General features: G+C 46.6%; 1 protein-coding gene across 3 annotated transcripts in view; it reads right to left on the reverse strand.

The window, feature by feature from the left end:
* Positions 1-17,777, reverse strand: part of NUDCD1 (NudC domain containing 1) — a 102,769-nt gene that overhangs the window by 56,211 nt on the left and 28,781 nt on the right. For all 3 annotated transcript variants that reach the window (XM_053248297.1, XM_053248298.1, XM_053248299.1), the window contains exons 4-6: positions 16,524-16,707; positions 4,703-4,891; positions 4,046-4,256 (exon numbers count right to left, since the gene is read on the reverse strand). In XM_053248297.1, coding sequence (XP_053104272.1) covers positions 4,046-4,256; positions 4,703-4,891; positions 16,524-16,707 — 584 coding nt within the window. The remainder of the gene's footprint in view (positions 1-4,045; positions 4,257-4,702; positions 4,892-16,523; positions 16,708-17,777) is intronic.

Genomic DNA, 17,777 nt, shown 5'->3' on the forward strand with positions numbered 1-17,777 from the left:
CTGTACCAAGATGACTTAAAGGCCTTTGATTTTCATCCCAAAGTTGGCATCATTAGCATGAAAACACAGTGCCGCCTTCAGTAAAATAAAAGAGACAAAACAGAAATCCAATACCACAACAGGCATAATGAAAAACATTGTTCCATGCTTGTCCACATTAAACATCTGAATAGATGGCGTTAGCTGCCAGCTGCTACCCTTGTCTGCTGCTGGACTTCTTTTAATTTTACTCATATTGCTAAACACCTTGAGGTATTGGCAAGAAGGCAGAACATCAATCCCTAAATAAACGCTAACAAGATGTATGCAGGTGTGACACAGGACCTGTGTCAGGGGTCAGCACTGTTGCAGGGGTCCAGGGCCCTCAGAAGGGCTCTCCCAAGATCAAAAAGATTTGTGTGGTTTCGGCGGCAGAGGAAGACACTAGAACAGGGATTCTCAAACTTGGATCCTCAGGTGTTATTGGACTTCAACTCCCATAATCCCCAGCCTCAGTGGCCTTTGGTTGGGGATTATGGGAGTTGAAGTCCAATAACACCTGAGGACACAAGTTTGAGAATCACTGCACTAGAGTAACAACGTGTGTGGGGGCAGCCTGTGGTTAGATGTTTCTGTGGCTCCCACTCCAGCCCCTGCTAGACTCCACCTCCTTGTCCACCTGCCTCCCTCCCTCCCTGTCCTCCACCTACCTCCCCCCACCCACCCTTGGTGGCAACAACAAAAAGCCGGCATGCAGGCCAATGACATCGCCGTCCGGTAACATGTGCTTGGTAGCGACGTCATTAGCCTGCATGTTGTCCCACAGAGGAGGGGCAGGGTGGACAGATGCAGAGGCAGGCAGTGTGTGGCTCCTTTGGTCCTGGCCCCATGCACACCAGCCTTTTGTCAGCGTCAACAAGGTTGGATGGAAGGAGGGGGACAGGTGGCTGCAGAGACAGGCAGTGAGTGGCCCTCCTAGCCCTGGCTGCAATGGGCAACTGCACATATGGTAGCTCTACCCCTGCTCTCAGGGTTCATTAAGGGAGGAGTGGGCCATGGAAGGTAGTTTGCCAAGAGCCTCCAGAAACATGTAGACGTCCATGACTTCATGGGCTTGTACAAGAGCATTTCAATCAAGGCTACTCTCTTCATTGTTAAGTCCTCACTAAGGCAACTCCTTGTGCTCACACTCTTGCTTTAGCTGGTCACAACTTGGTGGAGAAAGCCAAGATCCCAAGGAGACCACCTGAAATAAAAACCATCACCAAATCAAGTGGCCACTCCCCACACCCCTTGTCGCACCCTTCTCATCATCTCCTTGTACATTTAGAGTATGTTACGAGTTCTCTGCTTGAGAAGGCTGTACTTCTATACAGTGCTTACCAGGCTGTTTTAAGTGCACATTTTTGGCAGTAGGGACAGCAGTGCATGTATCCTGGGGCTACATGTTTGACTTTAGCAACCCATAATCCATCTAGAAATACCTACGTAGCACTTGCTAGTCAAAGCAGAATGCTGTGTGCACTAAAAAAAAGTTGCTTTGAAAAGAGGTCAAGTTGAAGCTGCTGCTTGCCTGCAGAAACCAAACAGAAAAGCAAAAGGCAGAGCTCCAAGTCTTCCTTTCCTTAATAGTACATATCAGCTGACATCCTGACTAGCCTAGTGCTGGTGGAAGGACTAGCCGTGCTGGTCTAAAGCTATTGTGCTAGCAACCTACACTAAACCTGGAGCTTACGTTCCAGACCAGTGTTGTGCTACAGCAACAGGTATGCAACTGAGGCATGTCTCACTTGTTTGAAACTGAACATGTGCACAACGGCACAAATCCCTTTTTAAAGCACCACTGTGCAATATTTTTGTGCGAGTGCAGCTCAGCTTGTGACTTTGTTAGTCAGGCTGTCAGCCGCTAGATTCATATGGAATGCTTCGTTAGTCTGGATGTGCCCGACTAACAAAGCCCTCAGTACAAATCTAGCATGAGGGTGCACAACTTAAATGGCCTGTTGGGGCCGGAGCCATTCATGACTTGGTGAGTAGATCAATGCTCAGTGCATAAATTTACATTAAAATTATTTAAACGATTAAGGAAAGCAATTATTAGACACTTGTGGATTTGCATCAAGGGACCCACAATTTTAACCATGAATACTGGACAGAAAATATACTCTGCCTGTCAGCCAGTGGGGCAACTGCAGTGCATGCCAGCCCCAGACTGGAGTCAGGGGGTAAAGGCCAAGGGCGGGCGGGATGTCAATGGGCTCTGACCCAGAGATAAGAGGCATCTGGCCTCAAGTAGCCAACTGCACTGAGCCACAGCTGCTGCATGTCAGTAGACAGATCAAAATCTCTTCATGGCTCCTGCTGTTACTGCAGGATATTACTACCTGAGGGCCAGCAAAAAAGTCCCCACAGGCTGGATCTAGCCCCTGGGTCTTGTGTTGTGCAGGCCTGATTGGCGGCTGACATCCTGACTGACAAGGTCACCAGCAAAGTTGTGCTAGCATGGGAATATCGCATAGCTGTGCTTCGTTAGGATGTTAGCCGCTAGATTTATATGGATCTGCAGATACACAAGCAATAGGATCGACTGATTGATTTATAATTTCATCCAAAGGCATGGCATTTAACAAGGTGGAACATTTCCTGTTCCAAAGTGCTCACAATCTAGGAACAGGCATGTCAGAAGGAGGGGAAGGAAGTGGCCAAGTCTGGGGAAGACTATGCAATCATTACAGACATACTTATATCTTTCTGTAATGATAAATTCTAGATTTGGTGTGCCAGCTGCCAACAGGTAATATAATGAAACCCAGCATAAAGGTCCACTTTTAAGCTATAAATGCTGTCATGAGAGAGATGGAATCAAGTTATCAGGACAGTTGGCCATGATCTATATATTTATTTCTCCTCGGCATCCCTGTCGCTAATCCCATGCGTGGCAGCTCTCACGAGAAGATGCTGGACTAGTGACGGGATGTGGAGAAAACGGCCACCGGGGTCAGGAGGCAGCCTCGGTCTGGCAACCTGGGTGAGGAGGCAACTGGGCTGCCAGGAGGAGGTGGCGGCGGGCCGGGCGCCAGAATGAGAAGGCGGTGGCAGGAAGGAATGGGCTGGCTTGACAGCTGGCCAGAAACCACGGGGTGGGGGGTGGGGTCAGAGGCACAGATGCTCTGCACCCAGCTCAGCTAGTATTAAGTATTTTCCTAGCAGGCAAAATGTATTGTTAGCTAAGAGTTTGCATTTTAAAAAATATGGCTGCATATCTTGTGCTCTAACTGTGCCGTTACACCAGTCTCCTTAAATACACAACGTAGAAGATTAAAATCTTAACTTTCAGAGTAGCAGCCAGTAAAACAAAACAAAACACAGAATCTTGTAGCAACTTAAGAACAAATTTATTACAGCTTAAGCTTTTGTGGACTAGAATCTACTGCTTCATCTGATGGAAGGCACTCTAGTCCCAGAAAGCCTAAGCTGTAATAAATCTGTTAGTAATGGAATGCTGTAGCACCTTGAAGACTAAAAAGGATGTAGGACTTGTGAGTAATTCATACCAAGGAACAAATACACTAGAAACAATGGCAGAATTTCACTTTTTGGGCTCAGCACAAATTTCCTTCTAAAGTACATAGAAAGCTGCCATTTATCGAGTCAGACCATTGATCCATCCAGCTCAGCATCGTCTACCCAGACTGGCAGCAGCTTCTCCAAGGTTACAGGCAGAAGCCTTTCCCAGCTCCATCTGGAGACCCAGGGAGGAAACTTGGAACCTTCTACATACAAGTACACAGGTGCTCTTCCCAGAGCAGCCCCATCCCCTAAGGGGAATATCTTACAGTGCTCACATGTAGTCACCCATTCAAATGCAAACCAGGGCAGACTTTGCTTGGCAAAGGGGACAATTCATGCGTGCAACCACAAGACTAGCTCTCTTCCCATGCAGCAAGAAGAAAGTTGCCATCTGATTTGGAATTGTCTGAAACTCAGCACTAAATTTGGGCCCTGTATTGAAGGAAAGCAGGCACAACACTAACCAGATCAGACAATGCGGCACTACAATAAATACCTATTATTTTCCGTAAGTATCCATGTTGAACTTTCATGATCAATAGATGAAAAAAGTGTCCCTTCTAATACAGGAAGCAGAGGATCTTTCAGAGCTACACTTAGCCGGTCCGGAGAAAAGTGTACTTGTATGTCTTCTTTTGTGAAGTCTTCTGGTAAGTGCAAAGTGACTGTCAAATCATCTTTGGTTTGCTGCCAGAGATAGAGGGGCTCTGCAAACGGAAACATAAAAGGGAATACATAATTGCCTGTTATGTTGTCAGCCTCGGCATCATGTCTGCTCCCTGTGGTCTCAGGAATCAACATGGCTTTTGTATAATCAATTATGTGAAATTCTGCACATGGAGAGAGGAGAAGTAAAAGTTTTCCAGCCCCTGCAAATCATCATTTTATTTCTTGAAGCATATCCCATTAGCCTGCTATATTCTCAGGTGATCGAGCTATTCAGCTTTGCAAATAATTCTCAAAAAACCTTGTTTCGATCATTTCCAGGAGCTAATAACTTAATTTCTTGCATTTGGATCATTTAAAAAGCAGCTTGCTAAGATCTAGTAACTTTATTGAATGTACAATATACTAAATTTTGACCAAGACATTTGACACTGTGTTTACACAATCGAAGATGACTCAGAGTTTACGACGTAGGAACTCAATGTACCTTTCTTTTTCTCTTCCGTTTTCTCCTTTTCCCTTTCTTCATGCTTGTGCTCATCATTCTGTTGTATAAATGTGTAGGGTTTATAAGAAATAATCATCAGGCCATCACCGCTGGGTTCTATAGCTGCATAATGAGGCACTGACTTTCCTTGAAGAATTCGACGCTTAGCGATTTCATATTCTTGATCACCTGATGGAAAGAAGAAGAACTCCTTTGAGTCCCTCCATTTTTAAAGGGAAAAATTCCGCTAAGGATATTGGTAGAATTAGCATGTGCTGGCAGGCAAGCCTTGGTCATTCCAAAAGATATGGAGACAGGTGCCTTTAGACTTCCCAGTCCAACAGGATTTTAACATAATCTGTATATCAGTTTGCAAAGGAACTCCTACAGAGTTAGAAAAGAATTAAATGTCACCCAATTTCAAGTTGCAGGTCCAGAACATGCTACTGTAATAGGACAAAACTGAATATACATACAAATAACTCAGATTTAGGGGAACTCAAGCCAGTTTATTCTTGTCTATGAATACTCTAGTATAGGTGCCATTGAGAGTCCTGGGATTCTTATCTGCAGGCTTACAGTGAGGACCATTTCTGTGAAAATGGCTTCCATGGTCCAACACTGACTCCCTCTGGCATTCACGTTGTTTCTAGTACTTCCCAAGCAGTGCTGGCTCTGCTCTCAGTGCCCCCATTCCAGCCTCCAAACATAAAGTCAAGCCAAACTTCTGATGTCGCAAGTTGGGAGGAATTTCCCAGAGCCATCTGTTTCTAGTTCAGTGCACTGCGCTTCCTTCTAGAATATCATAACTATATGGCAGAAGGTCGCACATGCCTCACTCCCTCCCCCTATCACAGGGATCCCCTACCAAGATCTTTTTGTGACAAATTGCTAAAGATTTGTGTCCCACTACATTTCTCCAGAAAAATATCTCATATAGCGACCCCACATCTTCCCTTTGCCATAACCTTTTGAATATCTTCCTTTTTTGTTAATAAGAACCTCCTTATTTATTATTTGCTTCTTACTTTGTCCCTTAGTCCATCCTGTTCCCTGTTCGTTATTGCAGTGAAAGCATTTCACTTGCCACATACTCCTGCTGGCCCCGCACCTTTACCACTCAAGAACATTTCACTCCCTCAGGAGTACCCCCTCCAACTGGCTGAGGTTTCTCACATGGGCTGTGACCACTTGAAAGGATTTCAAACTAAACTAGAGGCACGCATCTCCTTCTGAACATCTATTTCCTATGCAAAGGAGCAAGAATTCTGCACTGCACTGCTCTGCACCGTTGGAAGAGGAGACATACAGGAACAGTTTGCTCCACCTTAAGTACATATTACATTTGTCTTGAAAAGAAAGAGCTGAACTGGCCCAAGAGGTCTCTTCTCCTTCTCAATGAGAAGTGGTGAGACAAGGAAAGATTCCTTTCACATACTAGTCCATAAAGCCATATAACTGGCCGCATCCAATTAAAGTGGCCTTAAAACGTTTTTAGTGCAGTCCATGTGCTGTCCACTGTTCCCTCTAACAGGGATTTCCAGACTTTGTTCATAACAACCCCCAGTATCCCCAGTTGCAATGGCCTTTGCCTAGGGATTATGGGAGTTGTAGTCAACAGCATCTGGAAATCCCTGTTAGAGGGAAGATGTCTGAATACATTTTTACTATGGCAGGCAACAGGGTCACCTGAGTGCCCACTGCAGACTCATACACACCCTAAAAACCCAGCCCTGAAGATTTGCAGCATATGGTAGTAAATGAAGCAGCGCAAGGGGGAAAAAGCTAGGAAAGAAAACTAGCAACCCCTCTGCCTTTCCATCAAAGCAACATATGGGGATCCCAGTCCCATGTGTTCCATTCCCCCCAGGTTCCCACTGATGTAGGAAGTTAGTTTACATTTGGACAGTCTTGCGTTGAAGTTTAATCGGAAAATAAGCTCAAAGGTGAAAACAGCAAGCCAGCCAGCATTATTGACAAAGGACAACTGCAGTGTTCTTTCCCCCTGAAACCCATATACAGCAGTTTTCAGCAAGCCAGAATATCTTCTTCCTTGTCTGGAGCAGCCACATATTAAATATCCTGCTTGATAACATTGCAAGTTTCTTTTGCTGCCTCCAGACAGGAACGGTTAATTTGGTCTTCTAGCTATTCATCAGCCTTTTCTCTCCTCTGTATTATCTTTGCATTTTGTAATTAAAAGAAGCCTCAAAACATTTCTTTCAAGGTACCCTGAAACAGTAGAGCTGCTGAACACAAGAATATGACTAAAGAAAGGCCAAATTGATTTTTACTGCAAGGCTTCTTGCATCAGCGGGTAGCCTAGGCTAAAAGACACATCCAAGAAACACAGAGCCTCTGGTGCAGCCAGCAGGTACAGTGCCTGATGTTTCTGTCCAGATTTAGGGTGGATTTCACTGAAATGTAACATTGCCTTGATGCTCCTTCTGTTTAACCTTCACATGGGGTGCACAGGAGCTGCTCCTCTGTATGGAGGCGGCGGCGGCACAGGGTTGAAGGCGACCACTGAAAGGAAGGCTGATTCTGGCAGGGCAGAGAAATATCACAAGAATGTATAAGCAAGCTTATTTTTATACGTTTGCCTGATCTGAATCATCCATAGGGACATAGGAAGCTGCTATATACTGAGTTGGACCATTGGTCTACCTAGCTCAGTATTGTCTTCACAGACTGGCAGCGGCTTCTCCAAGGTTGCAGGCAGGAATCTCTCTCAGCCCTAACTTAGAGATGCCAGGGAAGGAACTTGAAACCTTCTGCTCTTCCCAGAGTGGCTCCATCCCCTGAGGAGAATATCTTGCAGTGCTCACACTTCTAGTCTCCCATTCATATGCAACCAGGGCAGAGCCTGCTTAGCTAAGGGGAGAAGTCATGCTTGCTACCACAAGGGCAGCTCTCCTCTCCATTCATAGCCCTGTACACATTTGTTTAAAGCATGTTCAATGGATGCACATGGGAAGAGTGCAACATCATGGCAGCAGGCTCTACATGCTGCTTGGCCCATGCCGTTGGAAGAAGTCTGAATATGTCTGACAGGCATCTCTCCTGTTTTCCCGCACTGTGAGGCAGTGGGAGCACTACCAGGCAGTAGCTCCTGTTTCTAGTGTGGGCATGTTATACATTCGGACTTCCTGCCTGCTTGCATGAATTAGAAACATAGGAAGCTGCCTTCTACCAAGTCAGACCATTAGTCCATCTAGCTCAGCATTTTCTACTTAGACTGGCAGCAGCTTTTCCCGGGTTTATTATTTATTTATTCATTCAATTTCTATACCGCCCTTCCAAAAATGGCTCAGGGCAGTTTACACAGAAATAACCAATAAATAAGATAGATAAGGTTACAGGCAGAAGTCTCTCTAAGCCCTATCTTGGAGATGCCAGGGGAGAAATTTGGAACCTTCTGCATACAAGCGTGCAGGTGCTCTTCCTAGAATGGTCCCATCCCACAAGGAGAACATCTTGCCGTGCTCACACATGTAGTCTCCCATCCAAATGCAAACCAGGGCAGATACCACTTACCAAAGTGGACAATTCATGCTTGCTACCACAAGATCAGCTCTCCTCCCATACGATTTAGCTTAGTATTGCCTATAGTGACCAGCTGCGACTCTCCAAGGTTACAGGCAGAAGTCTTTCCCAGCCCTATTTGGAAATTCTGCCAGAAATTGAACTTGGGACCATCTACATGCAAAGCAGATGCTCTAGCATAGTCATGCCATAATTGGATGTCTTCATTGTTCCTGTGTGTGGCCACAATTAGTAAAGCACCAAGTCACATGATGTGGGCCTCGTTTGGTTTCATTATAATAGATGTATGGAGACGACATGATCCATCAGTGACACGATCCAAACACCCATGGCCATGAAAGAAGCCAGCTGGGGTTTCTCATGATTACAAGCACACACATGGTACCTCACACAAATCCAATGATTCACGCCAATGACCATGAGGAAGAAAATGCTGGAGAAGAGATAAAGAAACAATATGGAGCTGCTGAGCTTGCACGTGGCCCAGCCAAATGGCCAATGATAATCCAGGACTCGACAGGCAATAAACAGTGGTAGGCAAAAGGTAAAGTTGATATCAGCAATTGCGGAGCTGAGAAATCAGTCCTCTTCATTCGAAAGCCTGTGATGAAAATGACTAGCCAATTACCTATGGTCCCCAACACACAGGTAATACTATTGAGTACTATTGTAGACAATGTCCATCCTTTTCCTCCAGGCATGCATGGTGCATTCTGAATCTTAGGAGTGGATATTGAAGACATCTGAACAGACTTCAGTAAAACTTGTTCGTGCAGTTGTGTTGTTCATTGCTCTAAGGGAGATTCTCCTTCACTCCCGTCTTCTGCCTTTTCCTGTCTCAGTATGCTCCTGAATAAATGCCACAAAAATCAGATGAAGGTTGCTCTAAACATTTTTTCTGGCTTGGCTCCTGACTCATGAGTATTAACAGAAAATCCAAATAGCATGTACTGATATTTTAATAGTATCGCAATAAAACCAGATGATCAAAAGACTGTGCAATTACATGTGTTATAACACTGGAATAAAAATAGATTTGTATGTTTCAATAGAATTTATACAAAATGGTCATTAAAACAGTCTCTACATCCAACTTAAAAGACTGGATCCAATAGTTCATATTGAAAATATATTGCTGGTGGAGTGGGAGAAATACGAGTGAATATTACCGAGGTAAAGTCTCATGTAGTGATTTCTATTGAGTCTTGTATTCTTGCCAACATGTTCCAACAACAACAAATATTTATATACCACTTTTCAACAAAAGTTTCCAAAGCAGTGTACATAGAGAAATGATAAATAAAATAAGAGGGATCCCAGTCCCCAAATGGCTCACAATCTAAAAAGAAACATGGTAGATACCAGCAACAGTCCCTGGAGGTACTGGAGAGTCCCTGGAGGGTGGATAGGGCCAGTTATTCTCCCCCTGAAAATAAATATCCCCCTGATAAAGAGAATCACCACATAAAAAAGTTTCGACTCTTGTTGTGTCTTCTTCAGTGGCAGTTTTCTGGGAAAATCTCTTTTTATTTGTGGTCTCTACCCACCATGAGGATCGAGCTGCCTGCTTCTCCCTTTACAGAAGTATTATTATAATACATTCAACTGTATTGAATGTAAATCGTAAATGACTGTAAATCGAATTATTGTTATTATTATTATCATCATCAGCAACAACAACTGCATAGTCTTTGCAGCCTGCTGCCTCTGGGTAACATTTGGGGAGTGTGTGCAGGACTAGGGCCAGGGGTTGGTGACTTGGCAGTTCCTGGGGTCAGCTGCCTAGCTCTGGGCTTCATAGGAACGATGCCTGTGGCAGCAGGGCCACCACCATAGAAACAACACCAAAGGGGGTTGCCACTTTGGGGGGATAATGAGGGCGAGGGCCAGGCTGTTTGGCTCAATAGCCCTCGTGGTGTGTGAAGGTGGGTGGGTATTTTCATTCGGCTTCTGTCTAAAATCCTGGGTGAGTTGCATCTTAATGTGTCTGGGTCTATCTGGAGATCTGGAGTCAGGGAGTGCCTTCGTTGAAGATGGGGCAGCTATTCCGGTTGTGTTGGGAAATAGAAGAAGAAATGCTGGCAGGTCAGCAAGCTGTTTCAGGGGAAGGGTGATCAGAAATCTAATAGCTGTCCCCCTTTCCGGCTGTCCTGCCAGCTCTTTGACCTCGGGAAGCACTGCCAACATCCCACATAACCTTACCTTGCTCCTCTGCATTGCTAGGTCAGTCTAGAATAAATCAGAACTCATCCATGATTTGATCATGGATGAAGGGGCCGACCTGATGTGTATTACTGAGACTTGGTTGGGGGAGGCTAGTGGTCCAATCTGGTCCCAGCTTCTCCCGCCAGGATATTCTGTAGAGGAGCAGGTGAGGGGACGTGGGCGAGGAGGTGGAGTAGCTGTGGTCTATAAGGATAACATCTCCCTTACCAGGGTCCCTGTTAGGGTATCGGACCATATCAAATGTGTGTACTTGAGTTTGGGGAACAGGGATAGATTGGGACTTCTGTTGGTGTACCGATCACCCCACTGCCCAACGGAATCCCTTACTGAGTTCACGGACTTGGTCGCGGAACTTGCGTTGGAGTCTCCCAGACTTTTGGTGCTGGGGGACTTCAATGTTCATTTTGGGACCAATTTGTCCGGGGCAGCTCAGGAGTTCATAGCGGCCATGACGACTATGGGCCTATCCCAAGCAGTCTCTGGATCGACGCATATTGCAGGTCACACGCTTGATTTGGTCTTTTATTCTGATCAGGGTGGTGTTCCGTGGGTGGGGACTCCTACAATCTCCCCGTTGTCATGGACGGACCACCATCTGGTTAAGGTTGGACTTACAACCGCTTTCCACTTTCGCAGGGGCAAGGGGCCTATTAGAATGGTCCGCCCGAAGAGGTTATTGGATCCGGCAGGATTCCAAGAAGCCTTGGAGGGATTTAATGTTGGCTCTGCTGGTGATCCTGTTGATGCCCTGGTTGCGAACTGGAACAACTTGCTCACCAGGGCAGTAGACACGATGGCTCCTAAGTGTCCCCTCCGACCTGCTTCAAAATTGGCCCCTTGGTATACGGAAGATCTACGGGGGCTGAAGCAGCAAGGTAGGTGACTGGAGAAAAACTCGACTCGAATCCGACAGATTACGACTTGGAGCACATTTAAAGATCTATGCTCAGGCGATACGTGCGGCAAAGAAGCGGTTCTTTTCTGCCCGTACTGCCTCTGCGAGTTCACATCCGGCAGAGTTGTTCAGGGTTGTGAGGGGACTAGTATCTGCTCCCTCTCCCTTGAACCAGAATTTGGAGGGATCAGTTACCCACTGTGGTGTGTTTAATGAATTTTTCGCAGACAAAATCTCTCAGATTCGGGCTCACCTAGATGGGGACTCCACAATTAATTTGATGTCTGAACTGGAGGTGTCCGACAACTCCTCTTATACGATTCGACTGGATCAATTTCAGTTTGTGACTCCTGATGATGTGGACAAGCTGCTTGGAGCGGTGAGGCCTACCACTTGTCCTCTTGATCCTTGTCCAACATGGCTTGTTCTATCTAGCAGGGAGGCTGTTGTAGGCGGCCTGGCAGAAATCATAAATGCTTCTCTGAGGGAGGGCAGGATGCCTCCTTGTCTTAAGGAGGCAATCATTAGACCTCTTCTAAAGAAGCTTGCGTTAGATCCCTCAGAGTTGAGCAATTATGTGAATGATCTCCAATTGGCAAGGGACAGAGGAAGTGTGACTCTGTTGGTCTTCTTGGATCTCTCAGCGGCTTTTGATACTATCGACCATAGTATCCTTCTGGAACGTCTGAGGGGGTTGGGGGTGGGAGGCACTGTTTTACGGTGGTTCCGCTCCTACCTCTCAGACAGATTCCAGATGGTGTCGATTGGAGATTGTTGCTCTTCAAAATCTGAGCTTAAGTATGGTGTCCCTCAAGGCTCCATACTCTCTCCAATGCTTTTTAACATCTACATGAAACCGCTGGGAGAGATCATCAGGGGATTCGGAGCTGGGTGTTACCAGTATGCTGATGACACCCAGATCTACTTCTGCATGTCAACTTCTTCAGGAGTTGGCATATCCTCCCTAAATGTCTGCCTGGAAGCAGTAATGGGCTGGATGAGGGAGAATAAACTGAAGCTGAATCCAGATAAGACGGAGGTACTTATTGTGCGGGGTCGGAACTCTAGAGCCAATTTTGATCTGCCTGTTCTAGATGGGGTCACACTTCCCCAAAAGGAACAGGTTCGCAGTCTGGGAGTATTTCTGGATCAACGTCTCTCCTTGGTTTCTCAGGCTGAGGCGGTGGCCAGGGGTGCTTTCTATCAGCTCCGGCTGATACGTCAGCTGCGCCCGTTTCTCGAGATCAATGACCTCAAAACAGTGGTACATTTGTTGGTAACCTCCAGACAGGACTTCTGTAATGCGCTCTACATGGGGCTGCCTTTGTACGTAGTCCGGAAACTTCAGTTGGTCCAGAATGCAGCAGCCAGGTTGGTCTCTGGGTAATCTCGGAGAGACCACATTACTCCTTTGTTGATGGAGTTACACTGGCTGCCAATAGGTTACCGGGCAAAATACAAAGTGCTAGTTATAAAGCCCTAAACGGCTTAGGCCCTGGGTATTTAAGAGAGCGTCTTCTTCACTATGAGCCCCACTGGCCGCTGAGGTCACTTGAGGAAGTCCGTCTACAGTTGCCACCAACTCGTTTGGTGGCTACACAGAGACGGGCCTTCTCGGCTGCTGCCCCGAGATTGTGGAATGCGCTCCCTGCTGAGATACGATCCTCCCCATCTCTGGCAATTTTCAGAACACACCTGAAAACACATCTCTTCAACCAAGCTTTCTCAGCTTTTTAAATTGTTCTGATTATTTAATTGTTGTTTTATGACGTTATTAATTGTTAATCATTGTTTTATGCTTTATAATTTTTGTTTAATTATTAACTGATTTTAATGGTGTTTTAATGTAAACCGCCCTGAGCCTTTTGGAAGGGTGGTATAAAAGTTTTATAAATAAATAAATAAATAAATAAATAAATGTGGAGACAAGGGATGTATCCACTGACTATGGGGAAGCTATTCCAATAGTGGCGGGGAATAAAAGAAGTAACGTTGACAGGTCAGCAGGCCGTTGTAGGGGAAGGGAGATCAGAAACTTAATTGATGTTTCCCTTTCTGGCTGTCCTGCCAGCTCTTTGACCTTGGAAAGCAATGCCAACCACCCACAGAGCCTCGTCTTGCTCCTTTGTAATGTCAGGTCAGCCCAGAATAAACCTGAAATCATCCATGATCTGATTCTGGATGAAGGGGCCCATCTGGTATGTATTATAGAGATTTTGTTGGGGGAGACTGGTGGCCCAGTCTGGTCCCAGCTTCTCCCTCCAGGGTACTCTGTTGAGGAGCAGGCGAGGTGATGTGGGCGGGGGGGGGGCAGAGTGGCTATGGTCTATAAGAACAATATCTCCCTTGCCAGGATCCTGTTGAAGTGTCTGACCATACTGAATGTGTGTACCTAAGTTTGGGGACCAGGGATAGACTAGGACTTCTGTTGGTATACCGATCGCCCTGCCCAACCGAGCCCCTAACTGAGCTGATGGACTTGGTCTCAGGCTTGGCGTTGGAGTCTCCCAGGCTTGTGGTGCTCGGGGACTTCAATGTCCAGTTTGGGACCAATTTGTCCGGGACAGTTCGATAGTTCATAGCGGCCATGACAACTGTAGGCCTATCCCAAGTGGTCTTGGGACCGACACATATTGCTGGTCAAACGCTTGATCTGGTCTTTCGCTCTGAACAGGATGGTGTTCCATGGGTGGGGACTCTGGTGATTTCCCCATTGTCATGGAGGGACCACCATCTGGTTAAAGTTGGACTCATGACCATGTCCCACTTCCAGGGGTGCAGGGCCCATTAGGATCGTCCGCCCGAGGAGGTTACTGGATCCCATAGGATTCCAGGAAACCTTGGAAGGGTTTAGTGTTGGCTGTGCTGGTGATCCTGTCAACACTCTGGTGAAGAACTGGAATAATCAACTCACCAGGGCAGTGGATACGATCACTCCTAAGCCTTCTCTCCAACCCGCTTTGAAATTGGCCCCTTGGTATACGGAACAACTATGGGGGCTGAAGCGGCAAGTTAGACGACTAGAGCGTAAGTGGAGGAAGACTCGACTCAAATCCGACAGATTATCACATAGAGAGCATTTGAAGATCTATGTTCAAGCAATACGTGCGGCAAAGAAGCGATTCTTTTCCTCCCGTATCACGTCCGCAAGTTCATGTCCAGCGGAGTTGTTCAGGGTTGTGAAGGGGCTAATGTCCACCCCTTCTTCCTTGAATCACTACTTGGAACCACCAATTACTCGCTGTGACCTTTTAAATTAGTTTTTGTGTGTGGACAAATCTCTCTTATTCAGGCCGACTTAGATTCAAACTCCACAATTGTTACAGAATCTGATGCCGAGGTATCCAGCAGCTCTCCTTATGTGATGACCCTGGATCAGTTTCAGTTCGTGACTCCTGAGGATTTGGACAAGCTGCTTGGAGTGGTGCAGCCTACCACCTGCCCTCTTGATCCTTGCCCAACATGGCTTATAAAATCTGGTAAGGAAGCTGTTGTAGAGGGCCTAAATTTATCCTCCTAACAGCCGTCTGAGGAAGGTTAGGCTGAGAGATCTGTCCCAGAGTCACCCAGTGAGTTTCATGGCTGAATGGGGATTTGAACTTGGATTTCCCCAGTCTAGTCCAGCACACTCATTACTGTACCAGTCTAGCTTAGACCTATTTCTTGTTGTTATTTATTATTATCTATATATTTAACTCTCTTAGCCAGCATGCGTGTCCTGGATTTGGCAGTGGAACTCTCACAACACATTGAGAGAGTTCCCAGCCTTGGGCGAGAGAAAATGGCGGCGGGGGGCCGCAAAATGGCCTGAGGCGGCGGCCTCGGCTGGCCGCTAGCAGGTGGAGGCGGTGGGACGGCCTGGCCTGGCCAGGCCATCCCAGGTAAGGAGGAGGAGGTGGCGGCAGCCCGGCCTGGCCGCCGGGAGCAGGAGGCAGTGGCGGGACGTCCAGGCACAGGCAAGGGGAGAGGAGGGGTACCGGTGAGAGGGCAAGGAGGCAGGAAAGCGAGTGAGGCAGCCTGGGGCTGGAGGGAAACGGTCAGCGGGACTCCCCAGTTCGCTGCTCAGAAGGAGGAACGGTGGTGGTGGGGCCCTTTTTGGCCCTCTGCTGCCCAGTAAGGAGGACCTGGCTGCTGGCAGCCTGAGGCGGGAGGGAAACGGGAGGCGGGACTCCCCAGTTCACCACTTGGGAGGAGGAACGGCGGCAGTGGGGCCCTTTTCAGCCCTCCATCGCCCGGTAAGGAGGACCTGGCTGTGGCGGTGGTGAGGTCTGGCTGGAAGTTGCTCAGTGTGGGTGGAGGTGTGGGGCAGGGAGGAGAGGAATGGAAGGGAAGGGAGGGCAAGAGAGTGGGGGCAGGGGGAGTGGGGCAAGAGAGAGTGAGGCAGGGTGGAGGGAGGGCAAGAGCGAGTAGTACAGGAGGAGGGAAACAGCCACCCCCAAAGAGCGCGCAGATGCTCTGTGCAGGTTGGCTAGTTAGTATTCATTTTTGAAATCATCAGGCAGACAAATCTGACTTGGTGACTTCCAAATGCATTTACTCTCCACAGAGACAACCTTTTGTAGCTGGTCCGTTCTTTATTTGTGGTTTGTACAGTTGTGTGTGCATGCATGTGCGCACACATGCTTATGTTTTTATCCTGCTATGTTAGAAACAAATCCACACACTACTGTAGTCCATAAAGGAACGGATATTTTCCATATTTCTCTGTATATCTGCTGATGAGCAATGGATATTTGTGTGTGTGTTTGTATTTTGATCCCACTCATTAGCTACTAATCTGCACTTTGCCAATTATTGCTAAGGCACCTGCCTAGTCCTGGCACCACCACCACAGTTGCCCACAATTGGCCACACCAATCACCTGCCACGCCTAAGTGCCTGCCCCCAGTCCCAGGAACAACCACCACCCACGTTCTTTCCCCCCTGCTAAATACAAGAGAATCTCCACTTTATAAAGTGCCTCTTTGCTCAGTTAGCAGTTGACTGATTATGTTAGGACTACTTGATTAGCAATTTCTTATATACACAAGCTTTTAAAAGGAAATAAGAGGTCTCATTCTCTCTCTCTCTCTCTCTCTCTCTCTCTCTCTCTCTCTCTCACACACACACACACACACACACACACACACACACACACACACGTGAAATACTCACCCTCTTTTGCTGTTTTCATAATTGTAACCCACTCCAAGGAAACATGGAAGCCACTGCCTTGCACATCCAGTTCATCTTTTTCTACCCACAGGAGGAGTACACCCACTGAATGTGCATCTGACTTCACAAATGAGACGCTATCGATTATAACAAAGGGACTTGCAAATTCTTCGTTGAATAATATCTGGAGGACAGAAACAGTCATGTCAACTACTGAGTCATGCTTTATGAATGCACTATGTATGCTCCAGATCAAACAGAAAATTCAGGGCTAGATAGAGGATTACCAGAGGAAGAGTACATTACAGCAAAAAAAGGAAAGGGTGATCAACACCTACAGTTTTTGATGGCAGATTTGAATTTGTTGTAATGTCTAGTTCTAGTGCCTCCCAGAAGGGGGGCACACACTGCACCCTTGGGTGACTACGTTTGGTAAATATGAAGATGCACACAGCAGTTGCATTTCCAAGAGCTAGGATTATTGGAGTAGCAAGTGTAATTATTTTAAGCACTTTATACTTGAAGACTTATGAGCATCTTCATCAAACTTTAAAAGTTCTTCTCATCCCTATTCAGAGTTTACACCAAGAAAAAAAAAATCAGCTGATACCCTGATTAACACTGAGCATGCTTAACAACATTGTGGGTATGAAATGGGGAGGCACACACTGTGCTCCCAAAAATAGGTCCCCGAGGGTCCTGCAGCTCTCTGGGACATTTTTTTGGGAGGCACAGAGTGAAGGCTGGATTGGCAAAAATTTCCCTCTCCCCATTGCACACCTGCAACAATATTCAGCATGTACAACATATTTCTATTAATGCTGTATAGAGATAACATACCTCCATCCACCACTAGACAAAGCTACATAATTCATCTTTCAGCAAACACAATTCATGCTGTATGTCAAGAAGGGGCTAAACAATGAACACAACAGAACTGATAAGAACAAGTGGAGTTACTCCAGATTTTCTGCAACAATAAACAAACAAACAAACAAACAAATAAATAAATAACTCAAGCTGCTGCTCTCAGATGGGTGATCCCTGCCCGTTTCTTAGGGCTAATTGCCTGAGCAATTAGTTACTCAATCTGAGAAGCTGGGCTGGAATCTGTGATTTTATGGAACCAGACAGAAAACCCTATTGGCTCCTTGTGTGCCCATGCCATGCTGGTAGCTGCAGTGCCCATCTGAGGTGGTGGTACTGCGGCACTCAAGACAGCCAGTGAGCCAGCAGCTCTCTTCTCGTGCAAGC

Source organism: Hemicordylus capensis, chromosome 4 (assembly GCF_027244095.1).
Source record: "Hemicordylus capensis ecotype Gifberg chromosome 4, rHemCap1.1.pri, whole genome shotgun sequence".
Classification (NCBI taxonomy): domain Eukaryota; kingdom Metazoa; phylum Chordata; class Lepidosauria; order Squamata; family Cordylidae; genus Hemicordylus; species Hemicordylus capensis.